The 21,549-nt window shown below is 39.5% G+C and overlaps 1 protein-coding gene across 1 annotated transcript; it reads left to right on the forward strand.

Annotated features, from left to right (window-relative positions):
• The first annotated feature begins 9 nt into the window (after window positions 1-9).
• Window positions 10-20,124, forward strand: eaf1 (ELL associated factor 1). The gene is made up of 6 exons (XM_073024111.1): window positions 10-277; window positions 1,860-1,954; window positions 6,960-7,096; window positions 11,698-11,864; window positions 14,933-15,196; window positions 17,143-20,124. The coding sequence occupies exons 1-6, from the start codon at window positions 175-177 to the stop codon at window positions 17,187-17,189; spliced, it is 813 nt and encodes a 270-aa protein (XP_072880212.1). The 5' UTR covers window positions 10-174; the 3' UTR covers window positions 17,190-20,124.
• The last annotated feature ends 1,425 nt before the right edge of the window (window positions 20,125-21,549 follow it).

Consider the following 21,549-nt stretch of genomic DNA (forward strand, 5'->3'; position numbering starts at 1 on the left):
CACCCCCGGCTGGCGCATGCGTGGCGAGAGCGGCCCGCGACGCGAGCTGGACATGTTTACGTTCTGAGTTTAACGGCCACGACTGCAGCCTGTTAACCGGCGGTCGCTATCCCCCCCAACCCCGCCGGCCTTTCCGTACAGAAGCACGGTGGTTGATGACTGAGGAGTTCGGCAATGAATGGCACCGCACAGCCGGCGCTGGGCAAGGAGGAGCATGTGCTGAAATTGGGCGAGAGCTTCGAGAAACGGCCTAAAAGCTCGTTCCACACCATCCGCTGTGAGTGGGGAGGAGGCGGTCTGGTCATCTGCAACCTGCACCACGCTGGAAATCTTAAGCAGCAGCGGGAAATGCTGGAAAACAAACACTCGGCAGGCTTGGGCCACCACGGGGATAGTGAGAATCCCCGTGTTCAAGCCGAACCGAAGACGGGGTCTAACGGTTGTTACGTGACCGCGGATGGAAGCGCTGCTCTGGCCATCCTGTCGCCACGGTCACGCCTCCCCCCGGCCAGTCCGAGCGCAACCGGGCCCGGTGTGCTGACAGAAACAGATTGCACACCTTATCTGTTCTGTGGAGCAGCAAACGATTGTCCCCCTGCAAATGCTGCCAGGCCTGCTGAGTGCTTCCGACATTTTCTGCTTAACTTGAGATTTCCAGTATCTGCAGTTTTCTGCAATTTCAGTTTAGACGGTATACGTGTATGTATGTGTAGTGGCTTTTGATTTAATATTTTTTCCAGAATACTGAACATGCACTTGTGTGATTAAAAATTTGAGAGGAATATACCACCAAATGGTAATGATACTATTCAGGAACTTACTTTCCTGTATTTTTAGTTTTCCCTCATTGCAATTATTTATGTTCAAATGTGAGCATTTCCTTCTGACTGATTATTCAACAGGGGTTTCTGTGAGTGAGCAATGATGGTATTGCAAGAATTAAGAATAGCCAGCAAGTCAGGCAACATCTTTGAAAAAAGAAATAAGTATTGACTATGCTTGTAATTGTATCTATCCAAAAACAGAATCTGAATCAGGCTTGTTATCACTGACGCATGTCGGTGGCATATAGCATTACTGTAAATTACAATGAAACAAAGTTCAAAAGAGAAATAGTGATGTTGAGTTCATGGACCATTCTGAAATCTGCTAGGGGAGGAAGCTGTTCTTAAAACATTGAGTGTGAATCTTCAGGCTCCTGTATCTTCTCCCCAATGGTATTAATGAGAAGAAGGCATGTCCCAGATGGTGATGGGCATTGCCATTTAAAGGAGTCCTCAATAGTGGGGAGGGTTGTACCCATGATTAACTGGCTGAGCCTGCAACCCTCTGCACATCTTTCAATCCTGTGCATTGGAGACTCCATACCAGAGTGTAATGCAGTCAATTGAAATGCTGTCCTCTATACATCTGCTGGAATTTGCTAGAGTTTTTGCTGACGTACCAAACCTCCTCAAACTCTTAAAGAAGTATTGCTACTGGTGTGCCTTCTTTGTGATTGCATCAATATGTTGGGCCAGGATTGATTCTCTGAGATATTGACAGTTTACTTAACAAAAATCCACATCTTTAACAACTCTAGTGACATGAAGTGGATTCATCAGTTCAAATGACCTGTTGCAAGGATACCTAAAAGTACTAATTTAGACTTTTATTCAGTATTATATTGTCTTGCACACATTGCAATAACTTCTGTAGGATCTTAAACAGAAGTGCAATTAAGTTAGCTGGGGCAAGTTTCCTTATCAATCTTTCTCAAGAAAAAAAAGCATACAAATTTTAAAAAACCAATCAGCTGCAAATCAAAGGACAGAATTTTCTATTTTGTCAATTAATCTGTCTTATCTGCTTGCTTTCAGATGATTTTAAACCAGCATCCATTGACACCACTTGTGAGGGTGAGCTACAAGTTGGAAAAGGTGACCAAGTCACCATAACTTTGCCACACATCCCAGTAAGTTTGCAATCTTTCTTTTAAAAGTTAAAACCAAAACTTTAAAGAGTAATGCAATCTTTTTCTCAAATACTTCTGTGCAAAGGGCATTCGATGATTTGAGTGATAGTTTATGAATGACAATGCATACTAAATTGCTTATTAATTTTAAATATTAGTTTAATGAATTTGTGTTTATATATAACAAAATATTTTAGAAAATGTAGTGAAGCGAGGTAGTAGAATTAAGTGACAGATGAACCACCACCTTATTAAATTACATTATAATTTTAAGGAGTTAAATGACCTATTTTTGTTCCTGGTTTTCAATTTGTGAAACCAAGTTCTTTCTTCTTCATGTGTGCCATTTTCTGCAAACCCTCTATCTAAACTCAAATAATTCTTTTTTTTTTCATTAATTAATTCACCAACCTCCTGTTTTGTCTGTAGTATAGCTTCCACTAGGGTTGATTTGAGTCAGGATGTTTGAGAGAAATACGGCTCCTCGTGATAGTTCTCAAATATCATGAGGAGATGCCTACCAAGAATTAAAAAAGAAATTTAGAAAGGTCAAGAAAATACTTTGGACCTGTATTCCTGTGGTATTCCTGTATTGATCCATCTTCTTTTCATTTAAGATTCTGGTAATTCAATTTTAACCAAACCTTCAAATACCTTTCTTAAGATTAACTGTGATGGACTTTAGGATATTTTTCTGTTGCAGGTGTCAAGTAAATGCAACTGTATATTAAGAAAATGTAGGAGTAGGGACATAGAAATAATGAGCAAAACCTTGTTAAGGAGATGGTTTTTAAACAATGAGGATTCAACAAACACCAGGGACAGAAATGATAAAGAATGACTTCGTTGGGGCATTGTGTGTAGATGTGAGAATTCTGCAGAGTTTGGAATTGTGAAGAATAAAATTTACTAAGTATCTGGAATAGTTGTGTGGGTGGGATTAACACTTTCTCGGCAGTGGTGGCTGGGGAGGGAGAATGCAAATGTTGGAATAGACAATATTGAAGGAACTGAACTATATGGATACAGTGGATGAATTGTTTGAAACTTACCTAGTCACTAAGCAGGGACGCAGAGAAATGGTAGTTTTAGAAGTCAATTAAATTCTCCAGTTTGTATGATATTCAATTGTAGAGTTTTTAACAATGAACAAATGACCTGGCAGCACTGATATGGGCATGGAGTTACCTTTTGTAGCCATGTTAAAGAGCTGGGTTTCAAAAATATATAAAATGATAATGATGAATAAATTCTTCTCAGGCTTCCTGCTGGATATAGGTATCGATTATAACCGACGTTTTGATGACAGCTCTTCCATCTTCTTCAGGGGTGATGCCTGGGTACGTCTAGGCCGATGGTATTTATACCACGTAGTCCATCCCTCCTGATTGGTTGGTCCTCATCCAATCAGGTTTCCGCTCTCCCACCTTGTTTACAATTAAATTCCAGTTCTTACTTGGAGCGAGACCTTTGTCTTTGTTTTATTTCAATGGTTTCCTTTACCAGACAGTCCCAAAAGACATTAGTGCAGCATATTAGTTTTTTGCCATTGAAGTCAATCCTAGGACCATTGTGAATGCAGTGTTCTGCTACCAACAATTTCCCCAGGTAACCCAAACTGATGTACCTCTTTTACTCCTTGATGTGGGTTTCCACTGTTTGTCCCGTCTGGTCAATATACGCTGCTCCGCATTCACAGGGAATCCTTTAAGCACCTGCTGACCTGCGTTCCAGGTCATCTTTGACCCACATGAGCTGTGAATTGATCTTCCTTACGGGTTTGTGGATTGTATTATTCCAGTATTTCTTCAGGATCCTGGCGATCCTTCCAGAAACCCTGGCAATATAGGGAAGAAAGGTGGAAGCGATGGATTCATCCTCGTTGTTAGGTCTCCTGGTTTTTCTGTCAGCCCTTTTGAGGGCCCATTTGATTTCCTTCACCTTGTAGCCATTCTGTAGGAATGTTGTGCAATATCATCTTATTTCCTCGTGGACCTTATTTCCAGGTCCGAAATAGTTTTTGCATTGTTACTCAAAGTAGAAAGAACCATTCTAAAGTGGGAGGGGTGATGGTGGCCGTTACTGTTGAAGTATAAGCCCGTCTGATTGGGTTTCCAGTAGACCCCCATGTCCAAGGCTACCGTCTGATTTTTGTCATATTAGAATGTCCAGGAACGGGAGGCAACCATTCTTCTCCATCTCTGTCATGAATAGTGTTTGGATGTATATTGTTCAGATGGTAGCGGAGCCGTTGGAGTGTCTGGAGTCCATGAGGCCACACTACGAAGGTGTCATTGACATATTTAAAGAAGAATTTGGGATATAAGGGCAATGAACTCAGAGCCCTTTCCTCAAAGTCCTTCATGTAGAAATTAGCAATAACCAGTGACAAGGGTGATCCCATGGCCACTCTGTCCTTTTGTTCATAGTAGTTCCCCTTATAGAGGGCGTACATCGATGTAAGGGTGTGTTCAAAAAGGTCAATGGTACCCTTATCAAACCTTGACTGCAGGAGGAAGGTCTCGCTCTAAGTGAGAACTGGAATTCGATTGTAAACAAGGTGGGAGAGCAGAAACCTGATTGGATGAGGACTAACTAATAAGGAGGTACTGATAAATATCACCAGTCTAGACGTACCCAGGCATCATCCCTGAAGAAGAGGCAAGAGTTTGTCATTGAAACGTCAGTTATAATCGATATCTGTACCTGGCTGGAAGCCCGAGAAGAGCATGTTCCTCATTTATGCAGGGAAAGAACTAGATACTTTTTCCGATGAAAATGATCTCTAAAAGTGGTTGTGGAAAGGAAAATAGCATTTATCGTTAATGTGGTGTTTTTCTTGAGTCTGGAGACATGGTAGAGCATTTTGAAGCCAATTAAATATTTTCTGAAGTGTTGTTATTACAGTTAAGAATTGTTCAGATTGCATATACAACACTGTTCTACACAAAGAAAAATAAAAGGCTAGGTAATTTGCTTTTAGCTGCATTGAGGAATTTACATTGGCTAGGCCACTTGGGAGAAGCTGTTTGGACATATCATCTATAAGGGTAAATGCCTCATTCAAAAGATGTATCCTAAATGTCCTGCATTACAATTTGGCTTAGATTGCATGCCCCAACCAATGTACTTTTTTATGTTGCAATAGGTAATAGATAAAGTGAGTGGAATGGGTTTGAGCCATGCTGTTCTTCCAGATAGAATTGGATCTGACTGTTGAATTCTTAGATTACATGTGTTTAATTGTTATTTTCCTTGCAGTTTAACAATTAATTATCTGTTTGTATTTTAAGTATTTCTTGTATGTATATGCAAGTTTAATATGCCTCTAGTGGCTATACAAAGTACACTTCTGGAAAGCTCCGGAAGTGTCTTTGTTCTGCATTAAGTGAATAAGTTCTTTCTCATTGGTTAACTTGGTATTGCAGTATTCAAATAAGTATTTTCTAATTAGTTGTCTCTTATCTAAAAATTTGAATGGATTTTTTTTATCTCTGGTATAAAAATAGCTGTTCTGTGCTAGGTGCCATCTTTGTTCCTTTGACTCTCTTTGCTTATTAGTCCCATATTACTACCTGTTCAGCTTTCCTCTATTCTATTAACTCTTGATTGCAAATCAACAAGTTTTGTGCCTCTTTCCTAATTTTTGAACGAACCTTGGATTCAAACATCAGAATCTTCATAAACAGCCTTGCCTCATTACTAATGGTAGATTTGCATTAATTTCAATCTGTTATGGGAATATCATAAGAAATTGAATTCAGTATAATTCTTACAATCAAAACAGAACAAGATTATCGTATATACAGTATAATTTCTTGATTCTCATAGTACTAAAGACCAAGTTAAGGGGTCTACAGGGGAAGTTTTATTTGAAAACTACCGAAGCAGTTACTTAATATTGAAAGCATCTAATCTGCTGGCTGAAGAGATGTTTTTTTTTGTAGGAACAGAGAAAGTTGTTTAACTTTTGCTTAGTACAGCACAATGAAAAAACAGTGAAAGTGTCTCTTGAGCTTCAACACCTCATGCAGGCTATCACCAGCATGAGAAAATAATAGACAGAATTGGGAGAAAAGGAATATTTATGTATCACTGCTTTAGGAATTTTTAATCATGTTTGCCAGTTCTGTTTATTTCAATCTGGCTACTTATAATTTTTTTGTATTAAAAACAAAATTGGTGGAAGTAACTTAGGAGGCTAGACAGCATCTGCAGAGAGAGTGTTAACATGTAGATTTAAGGCATTTCATTAGAAATGCAAAATTAGAAATAAAACTATCTCTAAGGGCACAGATTAAAGGGGGAAGATATGAAGGAAACAAAAGGTAATATCTATCAATATGGAGAGACTGGTAAAGATGAGTGAATTAAAATATTTTTGATAGTGTTATACATAGGAGATGAATGGAATTTAATGTTGACAGAAGAGAACGGTGGAAGGGGTTAACAACTGAAGGAAATGAGGTAGAAGGTTGGAATTTTCATTGTTTAATAACCCAATATTATGGTATTAAGTACTATTTCAGATCATTGTAATAAGCGTTTTGCTTTTGAAATTGCATACCTGCACTGCCACTTTACATTAATGACTGAAAGATTTCTTAGTCATTAATGCACAATCTCATGTAATATTTAATTATAATACTGTGTCTGAAAAATATGCAAAATATGCATCAATGTAGTCTGCTTTTGAAATGGTTATAACTTGATTTTATAAATTGTATTTCTTGGCTTTTTAATGGGAACTGGTTGATTTAGCATATGAGTACTTAACTCATTCAGAAAAGTAGCTTCAATAGTAAGTACTTGTGCTCATCAACTTTTATCATACAAAGTTTGTACTTGAATGTGCCTTTTTTCATGTAACACACTTGTGTAATGAAGGAGATGTTTCAGGGACTTTGTTGCAATCACATAAAATGTTTAGAGTTACTATCAGTATTGTTTAACCAATGAATGAATTCTTTCTAACATTTGCAGTAATATACTTTTTGGTCATCAGGGCTCCACTCCACCAATGACTGTGTTCAAAGGTAATAAAAGGCCATATCAGAAGGATTGTGTACTTATCATTAACCATGACACTGGAGAGTTTGTGCTTGAAAAGCTCAGTAGCAGTATACAGGTGAAGAAAACTAGGTAAGAACACAAAGCTATTTCTTCAGTTGAATCTGTCACTATACACTCAGTTTTGTGTGTGATTAATTGTTGCACAGCTTCTCTACAGTTATGTATAGTGTTGGTTATTCTGTACCTTTTGGATTTACATTCAGAATTAGATTTATTTATCGCTGACTTGTGAAATCGTGGAATGTGTTGTTTTGAAATCATGAAATATATTTAAGACAAGGATAAATATGTTTATTTGGATACCCAGGACTTCAAGGACATTGGATTAGTACAGAAATGTGTATGTGCTGGAGTAAAAATCTGAAATCATATTGAATGGTGGATCCATGAGTAGCTGAATATGCCACAGTTGTCACTGACTTCATTAAGACCTGTGTGGATGAGCATGTGCCTACAAGAACATACCGTGCATACCCGAACGAAAAGTCATGCATGAGCCAGGGGATTCACAGTCTGCTGAGGGCTAGATCTGTGGCATTTAGATCTGGTGATTCAGGACTATACAAGAAGGCCAGGTACAAGTTATGGAGAGCTACCTCAAAAGCCAAAGAATAATTCTGATTGAGATTAGAGGTGGAATTGGATGTGCATCAACTCTGGCAGGGTTTGCGGGCCATTACTTACAAAGCGAAAATTAACTTCAGGCATGACAGTGTTGCTTCACTTCCAGATGCCTTTCATGCCTACTTCGAAAAGGAGAATAAAACTCTGTGTATGAAGATCCCTGCAACATCCAGTGACCCTGTGATCTCTGTCTTGGAGGTTGATGTCAAAATGTCTTTCAAGAGAGTGAACTTTTACAAGTCGACAGGCCCTAATGCTAATGGTGTACCTGATAGGGCTCTGAAAATCTGTGCCAACCAACTGGCAGGTGTGTTCAAAGGCATTTTCAATCTCTGTTATAGTCAGAAGTTCTCATCTGCTTCAAAAGAACAACAATCATACCTGAACCCAAGATGAGCAGGGTGAGTTGGTTTAATGACTATTATCCAGTACCACATATATCTACCATGATGAAGTGGTTTGAGAGGTTGTTTGTAGCTAGAATCAACTGCTACATAAGCAGCGACCTGTACCCACTGCAATTTGCCTAATGCCACATGTGATCTCATTGGCTCTTCACGTGACCTTGGATCACCTGGATAATACTAATACTTCAGACCGCTGTTCATTGACTACAACTCAGTGTTTAACACAATCGTTCCTAAAGTTCTGATCAAAAAGCTCCAAAACCTGTGCCTCTGTACTTCCCTCTGCAACTGGATCCTCGACAAACTCACTGGAAGACCACTGTCTGTGCAGATCAGAAATAACATCTCCACTTTCCAGATAATCAACTCTTTCGCACCTCATGGATGTGTGCTTAGCCCACTGCTCTACTCTGTATGCCCACAGCTCAAATGACATCTATAAATTTGTTGATGACACAACTATTGTTGGCAAAATTTCAGATGGTGGTGAGAAGGTGTACTGAGCAAGATAGACCAGCTGGTTGAATGGTGCTGCACCAACAATCTTGCACTCAATGTCAGTAAGACCAAAGAATTGACTGGGGACTTCAGAAAGGGTAAGATGAGGGTACACACACCAGCCCTTATCAAGGGATCAGTAGTGGAAAGAGTGAGCAATTTCAAGTTCCTGGGTGCCAGCATCTCTAAGGATCAATCCTGGGCCCAGCATATTGCTGCAGTTACAAGATAGCTTGACAGTTGCTATATTTATTAGGAGTTTGAGGGGATTTGCTATGTCACCCAAGACACTTGGAAATTTCTACATATGTTCTGTGGAGAGCATTCTAAGTGGCTGCACCACTGTCTGGTATGGGGAGGGGTGCACTGCACAGGATTGAAGTAAGCTGCAGAAAGTTGTAAACTCAGTCAGCCCCAACATGGACACCAGCTTCCCCAGCATCTATGATATTCTCAGGGAGCAATGCCTCAAAAAGGTGGCATCCATCATTAAGGACCTCATCACCCAGGACACTGCCTCTTCTCAATGCTACCATCAGGGAGGATGTGCAGGAGCCTGAAGGCACACACTCAATGATTCAGGAACAACTTCTTCCTCTGCCATCAGATTTCTGAATGGAAATTAAACCCATGAACAGTACCTCAGTACTATTTTTTTTCTTGTTGTGTTATTTGACTTTAAAAAAATATACTGTAATTTACTGCTTTTTATTTTGTATTGCAATGTACTGCTACCACTCGCAGTGTATCTCTCCCTCTCCCAGTGTAGAGCGCCCTCCTGCTTTAAAGCATCCATCATGATTCCAGCACCTAAAAAGACCAAGGCAACATGTCTGAATGACTGGCATCCTGTTGCACACACTTTAATAATAGCAAATGCTTTGAGAGGCTGGTCAAGGACAACATCTGCAGTGTGCTACCAACCATACCAGACCCCCCCTACAATTCACCTACCGACACAACTGATTGACATTTGACGCAATAGCCGCAGCTCTACACACTGTCCTTGCACATCTGGAGAAGGATGCTTATGGGAGAATGCTGTCCTTGTACTACAGTTCATTCAACACCATAATTCCTTCCAGGCTTGGCAAGAAGCTCAGAGACCTCAGCCTTCACTCTGTCGTGTGTAGCTGGATTCTGGACTTCCTATCAGATTGCTGGCAGGTGGTAAGAGTGGGCTCCCTCAGTTCTGCCCCTCTGTCCCTCAATGCAGGTCCCCCTCAGGGCTGTGTCCTTAGCCCCCTCCTTTACTCTCTGTAGACCCGTGACTGTGTCACCACCCACAGCTTCAATCTGCTAATTGAATTTGCTGACTATACTACACTGATTGACCTAATCTCAAATAATGATGAGGCAGCCTACAGAGAAGTCATTAGCTTGTCAAGAAAACAACTTCTCCCTCAATGTTGCAAAAACAAAGAAGCTGGTTGTGGACCACAGGAGGAATGGAGACAGGCTATTGACATCAATGGACCTGGGGTTGAGAGGGTGAACAGCTTTTAAGTTCCTTGGCATACACATCACTGAGGATCTCACGTTGTCCACACATACCAGCTGTGTGGTGAAAAAGGCACAACAGTGCCACTTTTACCTCAGAGGGTTGAAGAAGTTTGGTATGCCCCCCGCCCCCGCCCCCCCCAAAGACCTTTCTACAGGGATACAATTGAGAGCATCCTGACTGGCTGCATCACTGCCTGGTATGGGAACTGTACTTCTCTCAATCACAGGACTCTCCAGAGAGTGGTGTGGACAGCCCAGCACATCTGTAGATGTGAACTTCCCACTATTCAGGACATTTGCAAAGACAGGTGTGTAAAAAGGGCCCGAAGGATTATTGGGGACCCGAGTCACCCTAATCACAAACTGTTCCAGCTGCTACCATCCGGGAAACGGTACCGCGGCATAAAAACCAGGACCAACAGGCTCCGGGACAGCTTCTTCCACCAGGCCATCAGACTGATTAATTCATGCTGATAAACACCTGTATTTCTATGTTATATTGACTGTCCTGTTGTACATAATATTTTTTACAAATTACTATAAATTGCACATTGCACATTTAGACGGAGACATAACGTAAAGATTTTTACTCTTCATGTATATGAAGGATGTAAGTAATAAAGTCAATTCAATTCACCACAACAACAAATTTCACGACATTAAACCTGATTGTGATATTGAATGGCCTAATCCAGCTTCTATTTCCTATGTTCTTAGGTTCTTCTGTCCTCTCCATTTTTGAAGCTTGCAAGCACACTGTACTGAATGGCTACATCCTAAGATATAACTGTAATCATTCAGTAAAATACTTGTTTTCTTAAAATCTGTATTTATAAAGAAAATTTTGGGTACCTAGCAGATTACATACCCGATATCAGACAATAATGAAAAACAGTTAATATTTACCAGCCAGTTCAATAACAGATCTGCACTCACCTACTAAAAGGAAAATTCTGATTTTTTTTTAAAGGCCAGGTTAGTGTGAGAAAACTCAGGAAATTTAGTAAACTACATTGTTGTGAGTTTTTTTTCTAATGTAACATTTAAGATATTTTTGAAGCCAAAACAGTTGAACTGAATTTTAACTCCAGCCCTTGAGACAGAGTTCAGTGGTCTGACATTGCAGTAAGTTTTTCATGTATTTTTTATTATTATCTGACTGGTCACTTGAATTGTGATTATGCAATTCCTAAGACTTCTGCAATATGTGAGCGCTGGCTGAAGCTATTATCAGACTTATTCATAAATAACTCTCAATTTTCACATTCCCCAGCCCCAGGGCTAAGTAGGCTTTTGATGCAGGGTACATAAATTTTGACAAAATAAAAGGCAGTTAGGGAATAGTGACACCCGTGGAGTTCTTAAACTCCTGTTCCTCCCTCTGTCTTTCAGCAGAGTCAATGCCTTCAAGAGATGATGTAAGAAAAAGAATAAATGTAAGTAGAGAGTAGGAGAATTTTATCTGGTGTATAAGCTCTCAGTTCTGGATGGAATAAAAAAAATAAACAGGTGCTTCTACTAATTTCTACTAAAATCTTATACAAAAACTTAGATTGACCTGTCTTCAAATATTTTTGAGATAGTATTCTAAAGGTATTTTTTTTTTACTGTTGTGAAGTGATTGATTTTTTTTTACAGAGCTGAAGGGAGCAGTAAAATCCAGGCTCAATTGGAATCACAGGCAGTGAGAAGATCTCAGCCTTCATCGCAGTTTAGAGCCCCAAATAAGCCATGTACTGGACCAAAAACATCTCCCTCAAAGGACAACCCATCACCTGAACCACAGCTTGATGACATAAAAAGAGGTAAGCAAATAAATGTCTGTGTGGAAAGGAACAATTGATGCAAAACACCTTTCATCACTTTACATACATATATATTGCCTATAAAAAGTATTTAACCCCACCCCCTTTAGAATTTTTCATGTTTTATTGTTTACAACATTGAATCAGAGTGGATTTAATTTGGCTTTTTTGACACTGATGAACAGAAAAAAAACTCGTGTCAAAGTGAAAACAGATCTCTACAAAGTGATTTAATTACAAATATAAAACACAAAATAATTGATTGCACAAGTATTCACACTCTTCAAGTCAGTATTTAGTAGTAGATTTACCTTGGCAGCAATTATAGCCTTGAGTCTGTGTGGATAGGTCTCTATCAGCTTTGCGCATCTCCGTGGCCTTCGTTGGTCGTGGTCAACCATGGGTACTGTGCCTCTGGTAGTCACCGGGAGTAGCTTCTCCAGGGTGCAAGCCAGGGCAGAGTTGATATGGAGATCTGTCTGTTGCCCATGCAGTGGGACCCCCCCCCCCCCCCCCCCCATTGCTGATGACAGGTCCAAAGGAACGACGAAAGTTGATACAGTTTGGTGCCAGCAGCATCGCAGGAGTTGCTGTGCCGGTGCTGGGTACAGCAGTCAACCATCTTTGTGACTCTGACTCTGGATTTTTCCTTGGGGTTTACTCCCAAAGCCTTTCCCATGAGCAGGTATAGCCATAAGGCAGCGGAGGTTTGAAATCGGAGTTTTCCCTCTCCTAGATGAGCTACCATCCGTGGTTAACAAGCCCCATCTGCCCGGAGTAACTGGTTTTAAGGCACCAGTGGTCCTCCTTTGCCCCTTCTCCTGTCAGTGAGAACAGCTCCGCCGGGCAAAAGAACTATGTCACACGTGAAGGCCAGGAGTTGGACTTGGTTGTCAGAGGCTGTTTGAGATGCACATCATGAGGAGTATTTGTTTAGCAGTGGGAGCTCGTCCCTACTCCCACCCTTCAGCTATGACTACCCTTGGAGTATCTGAACACTGCTATTTTTTCCTATTCTTTATAAAACTGCTCAACCTCTGGCAGATTGCATGGGGATTGTGAGTGAACAGTCTTCATTGTTTGTGGTGATAGTTTATTGCAATTTACCACAGAAAATTGTTATTAATAAAGCATTTAGTGGTATTTCTGTTCTTTAGCTAGCTTTTTAATCCTGTTTGCAAATGATCTCGTAACGCAATTTCCTAACACAGGAAAAGGAATAGCTTTTTTCCGTTCATGAAACCTGACTAACCATTCAATTAGTCCATGATTGTTTTGCATCTCGTTTACCCACGTTGGTTCCATATTACTTAGTACCACAGTCCTATAAAAAGCTGCCCAAAGTTATTTTTGAATAATCTTCATTATGTTATTATTCTGAATGCACTTACTTTTTCTTGATACCTCTAAAGTGTCAGACTATCCAGCATCTGGGATTTGGCAAGTAGATAATTTCCCTAACTAAATACTGGGAAGGCCGAAACTATTTACCGTAGATTCCGGACTACAGAGCGCACCTGATTTTAAGCCGCTGGCACTAATTTTAGAAATAAAATCATTTTTTTAAATGTAAAGGCCGCACCGGATTTTAGGCCGCACCGGATTTTCGGCCGCAGGTGTCCCACGTTGTAATATGAGATATTTACACAGAAAGATATTACACGTGAGGATTTTTTTAACTTTTAATTAAATCCATATGGTAACAAAAACAAATACATATTGCAAATGCTTTTTTTCGAACCGTGCCCGTACGCGGCTACTTTTAAATATACGTTGCGTATACTTCTTTACTGAACAACATTCCAATATCTCCTAACGACTGGTAAAAAATATATATACTGCAGCCTACCAGGAAAAGTTATTGATACCTTTAACTTAAAAGCAGATTTCGCTCGGATCCAAAGCCGCTCGCGGAATCCGCTCCCCCCCTCCTTTCCGTTTCATCGCAGACGGCATTTAAAAGCAGATTTCACTCGGATCCAAAGCCGCTCCGCCGCTCGACCCCCTCCTTTCCGTTTCATCGCAAACGGCATTTAAAAGCAGATTTCACTCGGATCCAAAGCCGCTCGCGGAATCCGCTCCCCCCTCCGTCCCGTTTCATCGCAGACGGCATTTTCCCACAAGACGCCGCGAAACCGGGTGTGACGTCATAGCATCCCGCGATGTAGTACAGAAAACAAATATAGTTTAAACTAAGTAGGGTAGGTAGCACAATGCTTCGAGTGTTTTCCATGTTGATGAGGGTGAGTACAAATGACTGATTTACAATAATTTAATTGTGAAAGTGCGCTTGATTTATCGTACAATTTCATTGGACCTCTGTGAACTACTCATCAATTTTATTGGTCTACTGTTACGAGGCAAAATGTTTACGAGGCGGCATGAAAAAAACCTTGCATTAGCCGCTTCGGATTATTGGCCGCAAAGTTCAAAGCTGTTCAAAATGTGGGAAAAAAGTAGCGGCTTAAAATCCGGAATCTACGGTACTTTGATCCCTGTCAAAAATTGCAATTCCTAGCCACAAGTCTCAAACATTTCTTTGGGAGCTGACTGATGATGGAACTGGACAATTGGTGTTCAGGTGTTATATTTGAGTCAACTTTAAGTTTCGGAATATATATTTGTTCCACCACTAAGATCACTGCTGTATTTATGCTTCAGATCGTGCTGATCATTGTTGGACATCCAGTCTTATTTTACTCTCTACAACTTGCCATCCAAATCTCAGCAGCTATGTGTTCTAACTCACTTCTTCCTCCATCAATGCTATGTTTGCTGTACGCACTACACTTACTCCCAAGTTAACTTACTCCTCAATTTAAAATTTTTACTTTCAAATGTCTCCATAGTGTAATGTTTCCCCATAGCTTGAGCCCTACAACTCTTTAGTTCTGGTACTTTTAGGTTTCCTAAATTGTTCTGTTATAAGGGGTATAGATTTCGCAGTCTTGCCTTCCACTGCAAAATCCCAAATTCTGTATTCACAACATAGATTTTTTAAAAATTTATTTTATTTTTTTCCTTTTGATGTGGCTTAACAAAGCACCTGTTTTTTTTAATCCATCCAGAACTGAGAGCTGAAGTTGATATAATCGAACAGATGAGTAGCAGCAGTAGTTCCTCAGAATCTGGAAGCTCATCTGGCAGTGATGACAGCTCTAGTAGTGATGTGGAAAATGAAGCTCGCCCATCTACACTGCCACAGCTACAAACACATCAACAATCCCATTCTCAATCTCATCAGCAACAGCAGCCACAGAATTACAGTAACAGAATTGCTTCTACAAATGGTACCAGCAGACCAGGAAGCAATCAGCTTATGACCACACTGAGTAAGTATGCAGTACTCAACTACATCTGTTATTAATTGCAGCTACCTGTTTTATTTTACAATTTTCTTTTCTAATAAGTTTGCTTTAAATCCAAAGTGCTAAATTAGTCAATACCAAGCCATAGTTTTTGAAGACCATCCAACCACTTTGTCCCTCTAGGCTGCTCTGCCATTCTGTTATGATCATGCCTGATCTATCTTCAGTCTTAATGGGCATACCTGTGGTGACCCCATGTAGACTTCATCTCCCCACTTGTTTTTAAAAACCCCTTAAGCTACCTGTAATAATATAGCCTCCACAACTCTTTAGTATTGAGAATTTCAGAGATTCACTATTCTTGAGAAGAAATCCTCAAGCATCTGAGTTATAAATGTTTCTTCTGTTTTGAAACTGTCCCTTCTCCCACTATTGGAAAAGTCATGCCCTTTTAGGGGCTTGTATTTGGATAAGATCACCTGTCATTATGCTAAACTCCAAAAAGAAATTACTGATCTAATGTTTTGAAAGGCCAGCCCTGTAATCTCAGGTATTGACCTCAATTAATAGTATAACCTTATTTAAATGAAAGGATTAAATTGCCAGATGCAGCATCATCAATAACTTGTACGATTTAACAAAATATATTTAAACTACAAGGGCTTCAGCTGACCTTGATTTTTTTAAAAAGTTTTTTTTAATCACCATTATTGTTACAACTTTCGAGCTAATTTTTTGATACCTTTTACATGAAGTGAATGAGGAAAACAGGTAAACAGAAGAGATTCTGCAGAAGCTGGAAATTCTGAGCAGCATACACAAAATGCTGGAGGAACTCAACGTCAGGCAGCATCTCTGGATGAGAATAGTCAGTGTTTTGGGCTGAGACCCTTGATCGGGACTGGAGAGGAAGGGGACAGAAGCCAAAATATCAGTGTTGGGGTGGGGAGGGGAGGAGTACAAGCTAGCAGTTGATAGGTGAAATCAGGTGAGGTGGAAGTGGAAGATGGGTGGGGGAGATGGCATTAAGTTAAAAAGCCCGGAGGTGATTCGTGGAAGAGGTAAAGGGCTGAAGAAGTAGGAATCTGATAGAGTACCATGAAAGAAAGGGAGGGAGGAGAGACACCAGATGGAGGTGAGGGGAAGAGAATTGGTGAGAGGGGAACCAGAATGGGGAATTAAAAAAAAAAATTAGGGGAGACAAGTTACTGTAAGTTAGAGAACTCAGCTTTCATGCCATCAGGTTGGAGGCTACCCAGATGGAAATGAATTATTGCTCTGCCAACCTGAGTGTGGCCTTATCGTGGCAGTAGAGGAGGCCATGGGCTGACATGTTGGAATGGGAATGAGAAATTTAATTGAAACAGGTAACCACTGGGAAATCCAGCAGATAGAGCAAAGGAGCTTGACAAAACAATCCCCAGTCTACGTCGGGTCTCATTAATGTAGAAGAGGCTGCATTGGGAGTGCTAGATACAAAAGATTGCCCTAAGAGATTTGCAGCTGGAGTCTTGCCTCACCTCTAAGGACTATTTGGTGGTGAGGAAGCAGATCTAGGGGAAGGTGTGGCACTTGTCACACTTGCAGGGATAAGTGCCAGGAGGGAGATCAGTGGGGAGGAACGAGTTGACAAGGGTAGCTCTTCCTCCTTGTAATACCTATTTTTTTAAAATCTCATAGAGGAAATAACTGTTTTTGCCACCTCAGAGTCCTCTTTCCTCACCCTAGCACTTTCTCTTACCTGTATTAATGGTTTTCAGGGCTTGTCTGGTCTTTGTACACCAAAATTGAGTAAACTGAAAATAGTTGGCTGATCTTTTTGTACAAGTGGAATTGGACTCTCACTTCTTGGGCACTTAGCCCACACAGAAGTTAATATTTTCCCAAGAGGAACAACTACAAAGTGAAAATAGATGTTAATAGTTGCAAAATGACAACCACTTGTTAATAACACAAATCTTTATTTTCAGGAAATGACTTACAATTGAGTGAATCTGGGAGTGACAGTGATGATTAAGGACTAAGGAAAATAGACCACCTACCTCCATACTGATCAACAGGAGAAATGTGTTAATGCATTATTCGATTTTGTGTAATACATTTATTATGTGTCCTTACTGCAGTTTTAATATCAAAAATGGGGTGATAAATGCAGTATATTTTCAAAAATGTATTTAATTGCTTTTTAAAAGTTAAGTTAGAGAGACATTAGTTTTACTTGTATATTTTGTCAAATATTCTAATTAATTTTCTGAAGACTTGTTGATCTTTTAAATGAACTAAATGGTAAACTTGCATATTCAAAACTATCAAACAGAAATAGACTTTAATGCTTAATCATGCAACAAGGGTGATATCCACCCTAATGTAATGTTTAGTTATACAATAAGTTTGTACAAGTATATCATAACAGATATCACGCAGTGTAGAAATCCATTGGCAGAGTCACTGTCTACAAGTACCAAGATGGATGTGAAGTTCATGATGTTTAATGGTGGGAACCACTAGTGGATTAAAAATAGTAATTTAAGAACCATGAATGGGCATTGACATCTCTAGAAATTAACAGCAACATTGTTTTCTATATCTTTGAATTTTGCTGGTGAAATAAATTGTTAGACTAGGTTTTAATTTCCAAAAGCAAAACATTTTGTATCATAAAAAATTATGTGCTTGTACTTCTTGAGTAGCATAACCATCTTTTAACCATCTTCCATTTTCTTTAATGGAAGAATTTGTGTGAAGCTGGATATTCTGACTGATCTCCCATATTGCAGTTTTAGCAGTTCGATGCACAACTGGAGTTTGTTGACCTGTTCAATTGGAGAAAAATGTTTCAAGCTACAATGATTTTTTTAAAATAGGTATTTAATCCATGATACCCTTCAACTTTGTATCTATGAAATATAAAAAGAAGCTTTACTACTTAAGCCTGATCCTATTCTCTCATTTTTCTGGTCACAAAAATTGCATATCATGGCTTGAGTGAGTGGGCTGGGGATCCCCTCCCAGAGCTTCATCACTAATTTTGCAGTTTAAATGCTCCATCTACTTTTGTGAGATTTCTCACTGTTGTTTGCTGCAGCTTAAGTTCAGGACTGGAGTATCTGTGATTAGTGACTGTGGAAGATCATTCAAAATTTCCAGTTGAAACAAATATAGTATCAATCCGCCATTGCATCAGTCTTCAATTGTTTTCAAATTCTAACAGTTGAATCCTTTGAATAAAAAGAGATTCTTGTATCCCAACAAGATGTTAGTAAATTTGGAAGCTATTTTATGTGCTCTGACAAGATTGGTGTGTAGTACCGTAAACATACTAAATGCTTCAGTTCACCAAACAATGAAGCTTTGAATTAAATGTGAAATGATAGTAGATACATTAAGAATTTGTTATATCCTGCTAAATAATAAATGGAGAAGTAAAGTGATCAATTGAAACCACCCAATTTCTCCATAACATTAGATAGGTTGGAAGTAGAATTTTTTTTCTCCACTCACTTTTTTTGTTTATTTTTTTCCTCCTCGTTAAAATACTCCATTTGGTTGGTGGTTCGTCCATCGTCATTGATGAAGACCTCGACACCATTATGATGATGGTGTCGAGACTAGTGCTTGATTTGGATTTAAGTAAGGGAGAGTTGCGCAGCGTCAGCCTCACTCTCTCTTCCCAATTCCCATCTGGATCCAGTGGCAAGACAAGAGATGAGACGGCTGGGGATGGTACTAGTCGCAGTGGATGACCAGGACATCTTCTGTGTCTTATCGTGCTCTACGCGTTCCACGACGCTTGCAGAGACTGCCTTCTTAACCGTTGGACCTTCCATTGGTCTGGTCCACTCAATCTGCCGGAGTCTGTCTTCATATGCTGGGATAGATCACTCCCTATCTCACCGAGGGTTTGAGACCCGTCAACTACCCTCACCTGGTTTAGCCGGCTTGTCGAAGCCGTTGCCCGGGGTGTGGTTGCTGTCACATGTATACAGCTATGGGGAACCACAGGTGAGAGCTGAGTGCCAGGTGGAGACTAGAGGTGGAAAAACTGCCTGAAAAGGGTCTTTAAGGGTCTCAGCCCAAAACATCGACTGTGCTTCTCCTATAGATGCTGCCTGGCCTGCTGTGTTCCACCAGCATTTTGTGTGTGTGTTGTCTGAAAAGGACGTGACATGTTCCCCCACCAGAGGTGCTACCTGTCCCTGACACCCCAATATTCCATTTAGTGACTATTTTAAGGCTATTTGTGTTACAGCCTACTCTAGTTCTTTTATCCTTTATTTTGCCTTTGTATGTTTTGTTCAATTACAGTTTTCTATAAGAAACAAATTCAACTTCTACATTTAAAAAAATCTGAGAATCTTAATTTATAACTTCTCAAGGCTATCTAGACAGGGCTACCTGAGGAATCTGATTATCTTGTATATTTGTAGTTCTGATAATATAAACCTGTACCAGTATCGTCACAGACCGATAAACATTTGACCATATTAATCCCCAATTTGCTTATGTCTTGCATGCTATAGGATTATTTCAATTTAACACACCTTAATCATATTCTGTTGTTTTCATGCAAGTGAGCATAGTAAAGCAGCTTGATTCTTCTGTGTTCTTTAGTTACGTAAGTCTAGTATCTAAAGTACTGTATTCTCACAATCCAAACCTGCCATATTAAATATGTTTTTGGTTTTGCCTAACAGGTAGAGACTTATATGAAAAGCAAGAAATTTATAGATTTGAAATTCTAATATTACAGTGTTTCAGCACAAATGTCATGTTAATCAAATCTTGCAGCTCATGGATCCAGGTTGGGTTGGGCAGGAAAGAAACTCCTGTTCACCAGCTTTCTTTACTTAAAGCAACTTCACACTTTAAATACATATAAAGAAATGTTTATATAATATTGTCTTTCAAATAATGTCGGTCAAATAATAAATAAAACACAGTAAATGCCCTAATGCAGTGTCAAGTGCCCTATTTCTTGGCCTACTATTAACATATATACTGGATTTGCTTTCTAGAGTAAGATTGTTTTTAATGGAAATATACATATTTATTGTGCAATTTTACACTACTTGTAAATTGTGACTTGTGCTTTCCCCCCATCCTTCTAAGTAGATGGAAAAGAATTATAGTGATTATATGACGTATCCTGAACCAGCTGCATTTAGTTTGGTTTATCCTGAACCAAAAGCAATTTTTGTTGTTAATTGAATGCTTCACTGATTAAATTATAAGAGAATTAGGTTTCTGTGGGACATAGGACACAACTGTCAAATAGGCTACATTGGGTAATGACAAGAAATTCTGCAGAAATCTTGAGCTGGAGAAACTCATTAAGTGCAGGCAGCATTTATGGGGGAGGGGGGAAAGAGAATCAGGACTGAAAAGGAAGTCAGCACCTAATTTCTTCTTTTGGCTTCTGCTCCCTTCTGTTCTAGTCCTCCTGAAGGGTTTTGGCTGAGTTTCATAAGATATAGGAGCAGAATTATGCCATCAAGTTTGCTCTGCCATTTCATCATGCTAATTTATTATCCTTCTCAACCCCATTCTCCTACCTTCTCCCTGTAACCATGGATGTTCTTGCAATCAAGATCCTTTCAACCAAGATCCTTTCAACCTAGACTTTAAATGTAGCCCATGACTTTGCTTCCACAATCATTGACAGATTGGTGTATAGAGGGATGGGAAGAACTAGCATTAATTCCACCTATTCAGTTATGTTATGTAAGACAATCTGCAGGTTCATAAAGATGTCCATATTCAGAGTTCAGATTAGTTGAAGGATGTGGTCATTCCCATTAATCTGCCTTAGCCTGGGTGCATAACGAAAAAGATGTTCCCCTGAAGAAATGTGCTATGAAGAGTAAAGGAATGAATGTTGGTATAGTATTTGTTTCAATTACAAAAGGTCAACATCTATTAATTTTGACGTTAAAGTGTATTTTCAAGTCCTTCTACCCAGTTTGACTGAACACTGGAGAAGCTGTCTACTTGAAGGGGTGGTAAGCTTTTGAAAACAGGAACTCAAAAAGATCTTATAATAATGCAAGACTAGAAAAAAGCATTTTATATGTATTCATTAAAGGGTATTTGTTTAACTGTTATAAAAACAACTTGGCAACTTAAATAATAGCTAATTAATTTAAATCCCACAAATTAACGGTAGGGATTACACTTCTATTCCAGCTATTGAACCAACAATACTACTATTTTCGTTGCGTTAGAGTGAGGAGTTGGAAACTATTTCACTGCCTATGGGATGTTGTAATTACATAAGTTCATAATGTACACTATTAGAAATCGATAAATGTGCAACTAATAGATCGCCGGCAGAATCAAATCCCAGTATTAACTGAACAGGCTCCCAGAGTGTCCTTGAA

The sequence above is a fragment of the Hemitrygon akajei genome, chromosome 20 (assembly GCF_048418815.1).
Source record: "Hemitrygon akajei chromosome 20, sHemAka1.3, whole genome shotgun sequence".
Classification (NCBI taxonomy): domain Eukaryota; kingdom Metazoa; phylum Chordata; class Chondrichthyes; order Myliobatiformes; family Dasyatidae; genus Hemitrygon; species Hemitrygon akajei.

Excerpts from the sequence above, each read along its gene's own strand:
- eaf1 (XM_073024111.1), top strand. The coding sequence starts at position 175 with ATGAATGGCACCGCACAGCCGGCGCTGGGCAAGGAGGAGCATGTGCTG. Across the intron at positions 1,955-6,959 it reads TAACTTTGCCACACATCCCA|GGCTCCACTCCACCAATGAC; the intron begins GTAAGTTTGCAA and ends TTTGGTCATCAG. Across the intron at positions 7,097-11,697 it reads ATACAGGTGAAGAAAACTAG|AGCTGAAGGGAGCAGTAAAA; the intron begins GTAAGAACACAA and ends TTTTTTTTACAG.